Here is a 14,322-nt window from a genome sequence, read left to right on the forward strand (position 1 = left end):
TTACACCTGCAAGGTGTAAAGAAAAAGGGGACTATGTATATGCAAATAAATATAATTACAAAAGATGAGTTGCATTAGACAAAGTTTTTCAGTGTTCTGATTTTCCCCTAATATTCTAATGGAGCTATAGGTCCCTGAATAAAGAACAGTTTGTTTAATTATGTCTCCAAATCTCCTTAGAAACAGGCTACAGAACCCAGAGCACTGCATTAAAGACAATGATAAGGCAGCTTCTGGAGACAAACACAAGCAAAGTTAAAGAGAAGCGAAGTATTAGCCTCACTATACACACATTTGCACTATGTAGAAGCATCCAAGCAGCAGAGAAACGGATTCAAATTAAGTTTAGTCTGCCACTACTATACAATGGTTGGTTAAGACTACAGAAAGCTCCCAGTCAAGAAGAGCAGACAGCAGACTGGTTAAGACTGTAGCTATATAATAAATTATAACCACATAACTAATTATCTGAGCCTGGAAGAGGAAAAAACCACCATTTTTTTCTGTTAAATCTCCTCATGTGTCTTACCAGCACCTATTGGGCCACTGTTGTCACATAAGATAACCACGGCCTTGCAGAACATAGACATCTTACTTAAGCTGGACACTGGTTAGCTAGGGCAGCACAGAAATTAGTACTGCAAATAATTTACCTGAGAAAACTACAGTAATTTATAACTTATGCTGACGAGCAGACTACTTCCCTACTGGCACAGATATCTCTGCACAACATTGCACTGGAAACTTCCCAAGCAGCAAAGTGAAATTGAAATTATCCCAACAAAAATCACAATGCTGCTTTCCCAAATCACAGCAAAAATCAACTTCAAATCACCTCAAATCAACTTCTGGTTGAGCTGCTATGGGGGATGTTAAATTTAAAGAGCCTTGCTGTGGCAGAATATACTACTGAATAAATTTTGTTTTCACTAATGCAATCTTCTTCCAGAAAAATATAAACATTATTTTCCACAGTACACTTTTCTTTCAAATGGACAGTTCCTGAAACTACTAAGTAAATTGTAAATCCTCCCCCCATTGCCCGAGTTGTGAAAAAACAACTTAGTTCTACATCCCACTTTCCTCAGACTAATATAAATAAATGCCAGGACAATGTCTTCTGAAGGAAGACATCAATAATTCAGTACAATTGTACATGGAGTAAAAAAAAAAAAAGTCAGGACTGAAACTTCAAGTCCATAGTTTTTATTTTTTGCCTTATTTAATCATAAAAACTATGGTGTTCCTATAAGAATATGCTTCTGTGAGGTAGTCTTACAACTTTCCTAACTTGTAGGAACAAAATTGTAGAAATCTAACAAAGTGCACATGCAAACTCTTCTCCCATCTCAATGCATTTTCAGAGAATACTACTGACCAAATATTCCTGCGTGGTCAGTAGCTAGGGTATTATAAGAAACTTGATAATTTCTCTTTTTTATTCCTCTCCACAACAACATTAATCTTGCAGAGTTGTTCTCTACCTATATGTAAGAGTTCAGTATTTAAGTCTGAGGTTTGTGAAAGGAGTTTTGGGGAAAAAAGGCTAAATGTAATCAATATGGCAACTATTCAAAACAAGAGATGCAAGCTTTTCTGTTCAACTAAGTTCTACTATTTGAAAACCCTTTTGAAAATTTTCCATCAGAAAATACTCGTAGCAAACCAAGCATGCAAGCATTAAAAGTAAAACAGTTATTAAGAAAACAGAAAAACCCAGTTGAAGACAAGTTTAGAGGAGATTTGTCAAGTGCTACATAATTATGAAGATATATGTTACACAAAAAGTAGAAGTGCCACTGTAGTAATATAAGCAATAAGAATATATAAACAGTTAGTATTCAGCTAGGTTACTTTTCAGAATTTAAGGAATTAAAGGACCTAAACTACTTGTTTCATACCTTTTATTCAATTTAACTACCCAGAATACTTCAGTGTCTTTGGCTACTCATTGCTGCACCTGTTTCTAAAACATCTTCAGCTGGCTTAAACTGTGACTAATAGCAGCCATTTCCAGAGAGTGGCTATTTAAAGAAAGATCCTTGCTCTGATTCGATAAAACTCTTCAATATATTAAAGAACAGGAATAAAATTTTTGAAGTTGTATAGGTGATATAAGAGTCTGTTCACTGCTTTCAAGTGTGCTGAAGCTATTATGTAAAGCCTGTTTTTTTTCTTAAAAGTCTTTAAGCCTCTTATACTAAAACCTTCATTTTTTTAGCCTCTTTTCAAAAAGTAACATTTAGGATTACCAAAGTGAAAGAGAAAAATTCTATCTTAAGTTTTACTTGATAGTCTTTTCTATGTCAACAATTCTGCTGTTACTTTCCACATTAAACCCTGTTCTGTTCTCAAAAACTGAACAAGAGGCACAGTAAGAGGCCCTCGGTTCCAAAGTTAATGCTACATTCTTACAATGCCTATCAATAAAATATCAGTGTCTCCATCAAATCAGCATGTTACAGTATCAACTTCGTATGTCAATGAAATTCTAATTCATTACATGTTTATGATCAATGTTTTTTTTCCCTAAGCCTAAGAAGATAATTGAAGAGGAATTCTGAAATACATAGCTTAAAGGATAAACCTAATCTTCCAATATGACCGTATGACTAATCAGCCCACTGTAATGTTTGCTTTCACAGAAATATTGTGCATCACCACTGCTAAAAGAGGAACACACAGTAAAAGCATGCTGGCCTTTCTTAGCAACTGATGTGTGCCCACACACTCATGTACTTGGCTGGAATGCTGTTTCAGTGGACACAAAAGCTGTATTAAGAGAAACTACCAGATAAAAGAAAAGAAGCTGCAGTTCCTTTAAGACTAAGAAGTTTTCTTGTAAACACAAGTCCAATTTGCAGATCACCTTAAAGTATTGCAGTGTATTTTTTTCCATCCCAAGTTCAACTCTGGGCAAGCACAGTAGTAAGGATATCCCACTACAGCAGTTAAGACAGCAAAGTTCTGAAATTGTATCTGGATTTGTCTGGAATCAAGTACCTGAAGTTTACCATTTTCTTTTTGTTTGTTTGTTTTAATATATACGTATTTCTAGGAAGATCACAATTTGCTTCCTCAAAATTCCAGCTAAGTAAATACAATACACCTAACTAGAGAAACTTGATCAGCTTAAGTATCATGAATGATTTTTATTCCACATAGTAGAAGCTATGTTTTATATTTATTGTCAGACCATAATTAAGATTTTGTTACACCAGTTCAAATGTTCCAATAAGTGCTGTTGCACAGTAAGTTACTCCAGTTAGAAACAGGTAGATTGTTCTCTATTTCAATACAAAACAGAGTAAGTATAATTTTACTGATCTGAAATCAGTACTACTGGAGATATAAATAAAAGCATTCCACTAATTTAAAACTGACCTACTACCACTTGAGTTGCTATCTAGATGCTACCAATAGCGTGCACATTACCAGTGAAAAAAGTTTGTCATAGCAGGACATACACCTATCTCTCTCCAACTGATATATTATTAATATTATGCTGTCATCAAATGAGAATTTGTCTTACTATACAGAATATAACAAAAGCAGCTCATTCAATTTACTTGCATGTAGAAACCTAAATAACTCTACACTTCTAAGTGTATCTATAAATATGTATTTTGTATTATGTAAAATGTATGAAATAGATTTTTTTTTTAATACAGTGAAATATGTTTAACTCATCAGTCCAATTTTGCCTCCCATCAGACAAAGTAAAGTGAAATCAGAATATCAGCTCAACAGCCAAAGAATTACTAACAAAGAAAAACTGAATTGCTGCAGACAGACATCTAATATATATACTAACACTTTCTGGAACTTCACGACAAATTATTCCAGAGAACACACTTGGCAGCAGCCTTAGCAGCCCAACTCTAAAATGGATCAAGAATACCAAGATATATTTGAAGTGTGACTCTTGTCTGGTTTCAGTCCACATATCCAATACTGTACATCGTCAGGTGGCACAATGTTTTGTGCTACTTGATTTTTAGGAATGTAAAAACTGCACTAGTAATCTGTGAGTAAAGGAATGAATCCAAGCTTTAATGCCCTTTAAATTGTCCAACATCGCAGGAAAATAGGCATGAAATTCTGCAAAGATGACAAAGACACTACGCAGTTACCCAAATCATGTTCTACATGTAAATGTATGTGGATTGTCATTTTAAAGTTCTGGAAGAGCACCTCAGAATGAATTTGCATTTAAAAAATGGAAATGACTCAAAGCTGAATTACGGTCTCCATTTTTGTCTCTGTTCCAGGCAACAAGGTATTGGTACATATCATACTCTAATTTTCAAACAGTAGTGCAGTCTTACTTATGCTTAAGTATTTCACTGTCTCCCTTGATGCACGTCTAGCAGGACAACCTTCTAAAGAAATTGAAGTGGAAATTTATAAAACTATTGCTATGTTTTCAGAAATGCATTTATATTTATGGAAGTACAAAGCTTAAGAATTATATATATTTTATTTCTAAGTTTAGTGATATAATTTGAGGTAACATTCATTTTAAGATTACAGCAACATCTATCTATTAATAAGCAGAGCAGTAAAATAAGTTAAAAAGTGAAACCACATATTCCATTACAAATTCCTGAATTCTGAAATGCTGGTATAACATGTGCTCATTTCCAAAATGTCTCAACTTCTTATTATTTCTCCCAGGAAAAGAAGTTACATCAACCTAAGTGTCACAGCATTAACAAAAAGATTAAGCTAACACTTAAACACTCATACAGGATATTGGAAAGCCTATCTTCCACCATTCTAAATTAATTTAAAGTATTCTTTGTGATTCTTAGAAGAATGTATTCCACATTTATTTTTAAGAAAACATGAAGTGGACTGTTCTAAATGTACAAACAAGAGATTTAGCACTTGCAATCTGCTGTTGAGAGGACAGCTGAAAGTAGGAAGGAAAAAAAATTATCACAGTGGATCAGACTGCCCTGCCACAAATTGAAACACTTTTTTCAGATCAGAAGAGAATGTGAAAAAACAGACAAATTACTCCCTACTACATTATTTACTACTAGGTGAAGCCTTGGATATGAATTTTGCTGAAGTCAAATCCCATCTCCCAAATTCCATTCAGAAGGATTGTGTAAACAATGAAGAATAATAAGTTAGAAGGGCATCTAAGGGGGAAAATATCACATATAAAAGCTCAGTGAGAACCCAAGTTCTTGGAAAGTAAGGTAACAAACGTCCTCCAAATTTTTGCATTAAGTTCCTGGTAATAAGCAGAAAATGCCATACCCCTCACTCTACCATCTCCAACTGGCATTAACATCCAGCTGTCATCAAGTCTCCACTCGTCTACCCATAAATATATGGGACTTATTAATGTGCACAAAAAAAAAAAAAATTAAAAAAAAATCAGAAGTTTGACTTCTATTCCCTTCAATTTTCTTATCAAAGAAAGAGTGATGCAATTTATCCCCAAATTATCATTCCCTATTGTTTTAATCTGGAATCAGCATAGCACAATTGCTTACATCTTCCACCCATTGGCAAAAATACCTATTGTCAGAACATATTATTAACATAAGTATTAGTTACATGAAGATTATCATCTTTACATGATAGGAATCTAATATCTATAAATATTTTTCTGCAGAAAATGATAATACCAACAGTTTCTCTACTTTAGGGAGAAAGAGACACAATTGCTATTAATGGCATTCTTTCCTAATACTGAATAAGAACCTGGGGGAGGAGAGGAAGCAGAAAGAAGAAGCAAAGCTTATATTGGTCTTTTTTGTCTGATACCATCTCTTCTTTAAAACCTCTTCATCTTTTGAAATTATGTTTACCATATCAAAAATTGAATTTTATTCATCACCTTCAAGGTACGGCATCAATTCCATTTAATCTTTTCACTCAACACCTTCTACAAAACATGGACTTCGAACCTATAGAGAAGTCCAGCATTCTAGCTAGCAAGCAAGCATAGAAAAACCCATGTGGCAATTTCACCTGCAGAGAGTTTACAAAGTGTTTAGCCTGTAAACTGCTACCTTGGCAGAGGGATGGGGAGGAATGTGTGTTCACAAGCAGTTTAAACCAATCCGAATCAGTCTCCATGCACTACTGTTTTTATATCCTTCCTTCCTCTTGCCAGGGATCAGCCAGGACAGGGACTGACTGCAACTGAAGAGTAGATGTATCTGATTGTTCTTAATTTTAGTTTAGTTGCATGTACTATGGGACCACAAAAATGGACTGCTAGAACAAAAGACAAGAATAAACAGCCAGGAGTGGAAGAAGGACACAAGATTGCCTTCTTCCATGACCATACAAGCTTAATTTGACAACCTCCTTATGAAACCAAATCCTCTGCTATTGGTTGTTGGGGGACAAACCAACAGATTAAACAATGAGAAGAACAGTGCTGTTCACCAGTTAGTCCGGTCTGGGTGATCTGCTCTGCAACAGAGCTCTACAGATGTTTGCACTCACCCTTAGCTTACATGACAGCTGATGAATGCTGTCTCTGTATAGGTACTCCTTAAGGTGATCTGTGGGGAATCTCGGCTAGACCGAAACCCCTAATATAGAACGAAAAGCTGACTGAGAATAGAGGGCCTGGTCCTGACAACATGCACCCTGAGGAGAAAAACATCAGGAGAACAAGAACACTGTCTCGTGAGAACAAGGACACTGTTCCGATGAGAACAGAGACTTATTTTGAACAGTGACTGAGAAAAATATAAACATCGAAGGAAAAACAAGGACAGATGTGCAAAGATGTTATGAGAAAGTGAGACTAAGAGAATCTACCTAATAGCTGTAAGAATTATAATTTGTGTAATTGAACTGACCTATCTGTGTAATATACATATGCATAAAGAGCTGTATTTAAAGAACTGCAGACTGCAGTTTGGGGCTGCTGCTGCTTTTTTTTCTTTCCAATAAACTTTCCTGCTGAATATTATGTGTCGCAGTCCGTTCCAACAACGACAGTGATCTGCACAAGTCACCATCAAAGACTACATAATTTGGGAGTTCTGAATGCTAAAAAGTCTCTTCTTTGGCATACTGACTACCCTCTTCACTCGAGAGCATATTCAGGCTCAAAGACAACAGCAATGGGAGCAAGTAACTTCAGGTTAACTGGAGATACTACTGCTATTGCTCACAGTAAGGAAAATGCCTTCTCATAGCTCAGCGCAATGTTTCTGCTTAGCCCATATGAAAATCTTCTTCACAGTGTTCCCAACAAGCTCAGGAACCCCCAAAATAGGGCTCCCTATTCAATTAATTAATAAACACTCACTCAGGAAGTCAGTGTCACACAGTGGTCACACATAATGCAGGCAAGTCACCTCAGTCCTAGTTTCCTACAGGTAACTCAGCAACACCCTCCACCACCCTGCTCTGACATTCTTACAGCTGGCTTTCCAGAGCTTGCTTACTAACTGTTCTTGTTAAACAGGTCATGACTGCTTTATAATCTGCCAGAAAAAAAATACAATAGTGCTTTATTAATTTCTCCTCTAGTTCAAACTAATCTTCAGAAGGAAAATAGATGTCTTGTCAAGCATAGAATATCAAAGTGGCTTGCTGACTTTTCCATACTTGAATTCCTTGAAATATCCTCTCATCTGGTCACCCTATGTTAACAGAAAAAAAAGAACAAAAAACCCAACTACCCAGATTTATGACTTTCCATCAAAACCTTTAAAAATAATTATTCTAACACACATTAAATCACTAACATTTAGTTTATGCATACGGCTAAACAATTTTCCTTAGTTCCCTGGAGGCCTTTTGAAGTCTTCTAGAAGTCTTTAAAAATCCATTCCATGCACATATCCAAGCAAATATCCAGGAGGTAGTAGTAAGCACAGTAACTGGACAACACTAGAAGCGCTAAATAGAAAAGGCAGAAAAGTGGTATTTGTTACTGAAACATATTAACTAAAAAGCAAGCAGCTGTACAGTCCCTGACTTACGAACATTTCTCAACTGTGACCTGAATCACTTTAAGGCAAAAACAGTTCAAGATCTGTATTTTTCAGCTTTGTACATTTCAGTAAAAACAGCTGAAGTGCCTATTATAGTAAGCAGAAATGCAAAGAATCTATTGTTGCATTTCACAACAGGTAGGGAACAGAAAGCAGGTTAACTACTTTCAAGTAAGTATGAACTGATAAATAATCTAGCATTTGGGTAGCTGAGTATCACATTAGGGTGCCAAGTAAATTTAAGCTCCGGGGTTTTCTATAAATTTTTTTGTCTTTTTCAAATGAAGACACCTCAAACTCCCTTTTATTCTTCAGCCTATTATAAAAGTGTATGCTTCTAAGCAAGATGTGTGTATCTGTAGGATTTAAACAAAAATTTTAAGCCAATTTGTGACAACAGTATCATTTCCACCTGTCTCACAGTTAGCCCTTATTTTTCAGTTTACACGACCAGCAAAGCATTCACATTAAGTATCTGCTAGTAACTGTAAAGCTTAGTATCTCAAAACCATTGCATTTTGTTTCAAAAGACTTTTCAACTACAGTGCAGAATTTCTTTGAAAACAGACACGTAATGTGTACCACAGCATGCTTCCGCACTGCAAGTATACCATACTTGTTTTGGATTACAAAGTGAAATGAATAACCATCTCAAAGTGTTCTAGTAAAGCTATGCACATTCTTATTCTAACATTTTTCTTAATACAGTATGTTGATACAGTGGTTATGCTGCCATGAGAGCATTGATCCAAAAAGCCTTCACCAAATTTAAAGATAATAATGCAGGCAATTTAACTGTTTTAATGCTCATAGTTTATTATGACTTCAGTCTTCTTAGTCTTTTCAGTCTTCAGCCTTTTTTCCACTACATGGTCTAATTAACTTTGAGTCCTTATCAACCAATAAACTATTCAACAGCCACATACTACACATATAGATTTAAGTTCAAGACTTCCATGCTGTTTAGCCACTGTAAAATATACAAAGATTGGCATTTAAAAAGTGCAGACAACTAATTTCAAAATAACATAGATTATTCCAACATGACTTGTAATTGCTGAGTGCAAGTGGTGTTTGCTTTCCTTTCTACATAATTATGCAAGCATGAGGAAGTCAATAACTGCCTCTGATCACTTGTTCCAACTGGAACATCAGGAAAGAACTTAAGAAAATCATTTTTCATAATGCAAAAGCTAGTTACAGGGGAAAAACCACCTCCTAAGACTTACCTGTTTTCCTGCCTCCCTCACAAAAATGAGGTACTCTTCCTTTATAGATCTCCATTTCTGCTGTAATTCAAATAATTAAGCAAAAAAGTAAAAGGTCACTACATTCCATGACTGGTTTCCTGCCTGCATAAGAGCAACAGTACTTTCAATTGATTTGTGCTTGAAGTTGGAAATTAGTGGCTGAAAAGTTTACTAGATATTTCACTTTTGTCCTCTGCCATACTGGCACAGAATATGAGCAACGGTCTGGCAGCTTTAAGGGAAAGCAGCTAAAAGCAGCTACAGCATCAGTGTGACCAATGATCTCTGTGGATAGGTGGAGAGGTCACTAGGAGAGACTACTGAAAACAAAAAGTAAATTCAGGATCAATTCAAACCAAATCAAACAATCTACCATAAACTATACACATAGCTTCCTTAATTTGTTAATATGGCAGCTTTGAGCAAGCACTCAGGAACATCTAGGGATACCAAGCAGAAATGCCTACAACCATTAAATATTTCATATTTTACAGACTGAAAAACATTAACATGCAAATAGCATCAAAACATTTAAACAATCATTTCAGATCTCTTCATTCATAGAGCATTGCTGTAGCTTCTGGGACCATCCACTATTTTGATCTCCAGACAGCAGTGAACTTTTCACTTTAGTGGGCATATTACCTTCACTCACATATTTAAATGCTGTGATACATATTAAACATCTCAGGAGCATTTGCAATAGTTCTTACTACAAATCATTGGTGAAATCAAGCTTGCGTTTGTTTCTTTCTTTAAAAGTAGAGACACTGCCTTCCTGACTTTTGGGAAAAAATAGAAACAAGCTATAATAATGTTTTTATACATATCGCTATCTACTTAGTAAGTAGTAATTTGATGGCATGTAATTAGTTTTTAAATCAAACAGATTCTACATGCTTCTGAAGCATACTTAATGCAAAAAGATCTTAAGCAAAAGGTGCCTAAATTAAACAACTTCACTACAACATGCAAGCAAACCCTGCATTATCTACACAACAGTATTCAACATAGGAAAAAGCCTAATTTAGTAGAACTCACAATAACAAGCACAATTATAATAAGACTTGAATACTTCTTGGAAGACATATTTCAAGGCTGCTTAGAAGTGGTCTTTGCGGTCCACAGGAGGACTACTTAATAGTCTAAGGTTACTAGTTTATACAAGGGACTTTATTTCCTTGGACTCAGTTGGGTTATTACAAGGAGAACAATTATGCCAACAGCTTTGGAGCTGGTAATCTCTCAGCAGGCAGCACACCTCTCTTGTCTCAAAGGGTTCCAAAATGCAAGAGCATGAGTAACTTACAGTTTTCTAACAACACAACTTGGTGCTCTTCCTAAATATACCTCACTGTTTTACAGAGAATGATAAACATTCTATCCATACTACATAGGTGGAAAAAGAAGTCACTAAAGCTAAATGAGTTGTTCAAGTTCACCTAAAGAGACTAAGATACTAACAAGGAATCCAGTTCTAATGCTCTATGCACCACAATACACAACCCTCTGCACCTGAAAGAATGATCAAGGCATAAATGAAAACAGAGGCCTCAATCGTGCAGTCAGCAGCAAGTCTGCAGTCAGCAGACTCAAAGCAAGACTAGGCCTTAAAGCATTAAATCCTCTACATGCTGAAGTGTCCTTGAGGCACACTCTTTCGATAACTTATAAAACAAATGCACAGAAGTATGCGGTCATATTTAAACAGTATCTTGATCTAGTACAGTACAGTCAATGTTACCTTGTAGTGATACAAACAGAAAGCTGGTAATTCTCTTAAGCACTCCTCCTTACTGCTTCTTATTGGACTAACTTATATCCTTGTAAGCTTAACTAATACATTACAAATTGAAGCCAGCCAGAAAGACTGATACACCATATTACAGTCTTAGTTAGACTGTTGAATCTTAGAAATTTCTTTTGAGCCACAATTCTGTTAAGTTTCACTGTAGTAACTAAAGCTTCAATGTAATGACTTACAGATTAACCTCCCTTAAAGTGACATGGCACAGTAAATAAGTACTGGGAGTTATCTCAAGCAGATGTATATTTAACACTATATATACACAAATTGCAAGAACTGCAGACTTAAACTTAGCACTTGAACACTCTTAACAGAAGTCATCCTGATTTTAAAAATAAACATGCAACAGTAGCACAAAACTTACTGAAAAATAAGTAAACTTTTTTTAATATGGCTCTTTTTAACAGGTTTCTTTGTTTCCTACTTTAGTCATCTGTTGTATATTCAATTCAGCTTGAAGTAGATCTATATCACTATTTCACAGAACACTTTGTGTTCCACTTGTGATCTGACCTCCTCATGCTCCCTACTGTCTACGTACATATTAATATGTCTCTAAAACCACAGTATCTGAACCTAATCTCCATGGTAACTGTAAGATTTGTTTACATGGAAAAAGTATATTAGAAATGTATGTAAATTTAACTCTCATTTAAATAAGTGGATTTTTCCTTCTACGGGAAAAAAGCTCCTTATACTGCCTCCTATTTATCTTGCTTCCATCTCCTGCATCCCCATCAAGCATTAAGCCACATTTGGAAAGCTCCCTATCATACAACCTCAATGGCCTGTTGTTGTAAATTCACAGTTTACTCTCCACAAGGCGGACATGCAGTATTTTAGATCTTAGCATTGTTAAAGAAAGATCATAGGGATGGCAATTAAAACATAATTTTTTAAAAATACTATCACAAAGTCACAAAAGTAAAAAAAACATGCTAAACCTTTAACAGCTATACAGAAAGACTCTGCTGCTCAGCAACTCAGATCAATCTAGAAATTAAAAGAGTTTCTATCATTTACCATTTCCAGCAGTGAATATAGTAATAGGTACACATTTTATGTAATACTCATTCATAGACAGTAGGCACAACTCTGATAGTGCAAGACCCCACATAGAGACTTCTCTTTTTTATTAATAAATACCAAAGAATTGATGTACCACAGGTTTGTAACAACTGTCTTTTATAAGATTTACAGTATTTTGAAATGAGATTTACTGTTGCCCAGCAGGACCGGGAGCTGAATTACACAGGGGTCATGGTAACATAAATGGCAGTTTGAGCGAGACATATCAGCAAAATGATAAAGAACCCCTAACAAACCCAGCTGCTAAAAACTACACAGGTCTTTGCCACACACAGAAATCATTCTATTCCACCGATACGATTTATTTTCCTATAAAACTTGCATAATATATTGAACATAAATGGTCTAGAAAGGTCTCAGAGAAGAAAAATGCACGACAGTGAGGTATGTGAATACTACGCAGCACCAAGAGGAAAATTAGAACCTGTTTGAAAATCTTTCCGCACCTTACAACAATCATTTCACTGCAGAGAATCTCTTACAAGCACCCTCCCTGATAACATCCATAAGATTATCCATTCAACAAAACTCCTATTAACGAACAGAAAGTAAGTAAATCTACCCTCTATTCAAGTAAACACGGTTGAAGAGCCAGCATTTTCCCCGTAATGTTACTTTCTCGAGCAGGGTGACTGTCCCCTGCTTCTCCAGATGAAGCAAGCTCAGCCTAGGCAGCCATGTCCTTATTCTCCTACAATGTTTCTGTAGGAGAACAACCTGCTCGGGGAACTTACAGTTTCCCCCAGCATAACGCGGTGGAGCAAAGCCTGCCCCACCATCAGCGAAGGAGCCAAGGCACCGAAACACGGCAGTGGGGGCGAAGCAGCCCGCAGTCTGGATCCGCACCAGCACTGAGCCTCGCACCGGGGTCGGGACAGATGGACTGATAGATAGGATAGCACTGCCCCATGCAACCCCCCTTTCTCTCCTCCCAGACACACAAACGAGCGTTTTACCTTCATGATGAGCTCAGGCTGCGGTAAAAGCCTCGATCGTGGCTGAGCGGCCGAGACTGGACCTGGAATTTAAAACAAAGCGCTAAGGCACCGCACCAGCCGCTCGCACCGGGCGGGGGGAGGGGAGCCAGGGATCGGGGTGGGGGCGCTGAGCTCCTCCCGAAACTCTCCCTTTCCCTCCCCGGATCCCCCCCTTTCCCCGCGGCTAACCCGCTCCCCTCTTTCCTCGGCCACTGTTTTCTCCCGCGGCTCCCGCACGCCCCGGCTTCCCCTACACTCGCTGCCATTGACGCCATTTCTGTCAGAGGAGGAGAAACTTGCCACAACAACAACCCACCCCCGGCTGCCGCGGAGGGGGGGAGGCGCCCCGGCCGCCTCCCCGGGGCGCTGCGCCCCCTCCCCGGGCACTGAGCGAGAGCCCGCGGGGGTCCCAGGTTCGAGAACAACCCCCTTCTCGCTTCACCGCGGGGAGAGGGAAGGAGAAGAGAGGGAGGGAGGCTCTTCCTCCATTGTACGAGGAAGAGTGCCCGTGTGCGCGGCGGGGGAGCGGGGTGAGGAGAGCAGCTCCCCCCCACCCCCGACACACACACCGACACACACACACACACACGCTTTTGTAGGGGCTGCGGCTCCGGATCGCGGCGGCTCCTCCTCCCTCCGTCTGCCCCCCCCCCCCCCCCCCCCCCAAATAAAGGAAAGCGCTGACTCCGCCGCAGGAGTTTCGGCAGCAACAGCCGCAACTCCCCAGCTCGGCGCAGCGGGTCCGGGCGGGGGGAGGGAGGGAGGGAGAGCAGGCAGGAGGCGGCGGAGGGGAGGAAGAAAAGGAAGAAGAAGAAGAAAAGAAGGGAGCGGGGTCGGGGAGGGAGGAAGGGAGGGGGGCGGGGAGAAAGGGGCCCGACCTGCTCGGCGGGGACACGGAGCGTGTGTGCGAGTGTGGAGGAGGAGGGTCCGTCCCCTCCCGGCCGAGGGGCTGAAGGAGAAGGCGCCAGTCCCTCCTCCCGGCCCTCCGCTGGCTGTTCGGGGCAGGATGGGGGAGAAGGAGGATCGGCGAGTCCCGCCGCAGTCTCGCTACGAGGAGAAAAACAAGCGCCCCCCTCCCTCTCTCTCCGCCGCACGCCCGGCCCCGCGCCCCCACGGGGCCTCGCGCCGCCTCCCCGGCCGCCGCCGAGGGGGCATGGGGGCTCCCTCTCTGGCTCGGCGCCCTCACCTTTGTTCCGCGGCGACCGCCCGCCCGCTAC

The 14,322-nt window shown here is 39.0% G+C and overlaps 1 protein-coding gene across 1 annotated transcript in view; it reads right to left on the reverse strand.

Moving 5' to 3' along the window:
- ARID4B (AT-rich interaction domain 4B) overlaps positions 1–14,322 on the reverse strand; it is a 90,177-nt gene that overhangs the window by 75,520 nt on the left and 335 nt on the right. The window contains exons 2-3 of the mRNA XM_039379566.1: positions 13,422–13,745; positions 13,085–13,146 (exon numbers count right to left, since the gene is read on the reverse strand). Coding sequence (XP_039235500.1) covers positions 13,085–13,146; positions 13,422–13,745 — 386 coding nt within the window. The remainder of the gene's footprint in view (positions 1–13,084; positions 13,147–13,421; positions 13,746–14,322) is intronic.

Source organism: Pipra filicauda, unplaced genomic scaffold (assembly GCF_003945595.2).
Source record: "Pipra filicauda isolate LSUMZ 115617 unplaced genomic scaffold, ASM394559v2 scaffold16_size7369187_pilon, whole genome shotgun sequence".
Taxonomy (NCBI): Eukaryota; Metazoa; Chordata; class Aves; order Passeriformes; family Pipridae; genus Pipra; species Pipra filicauda.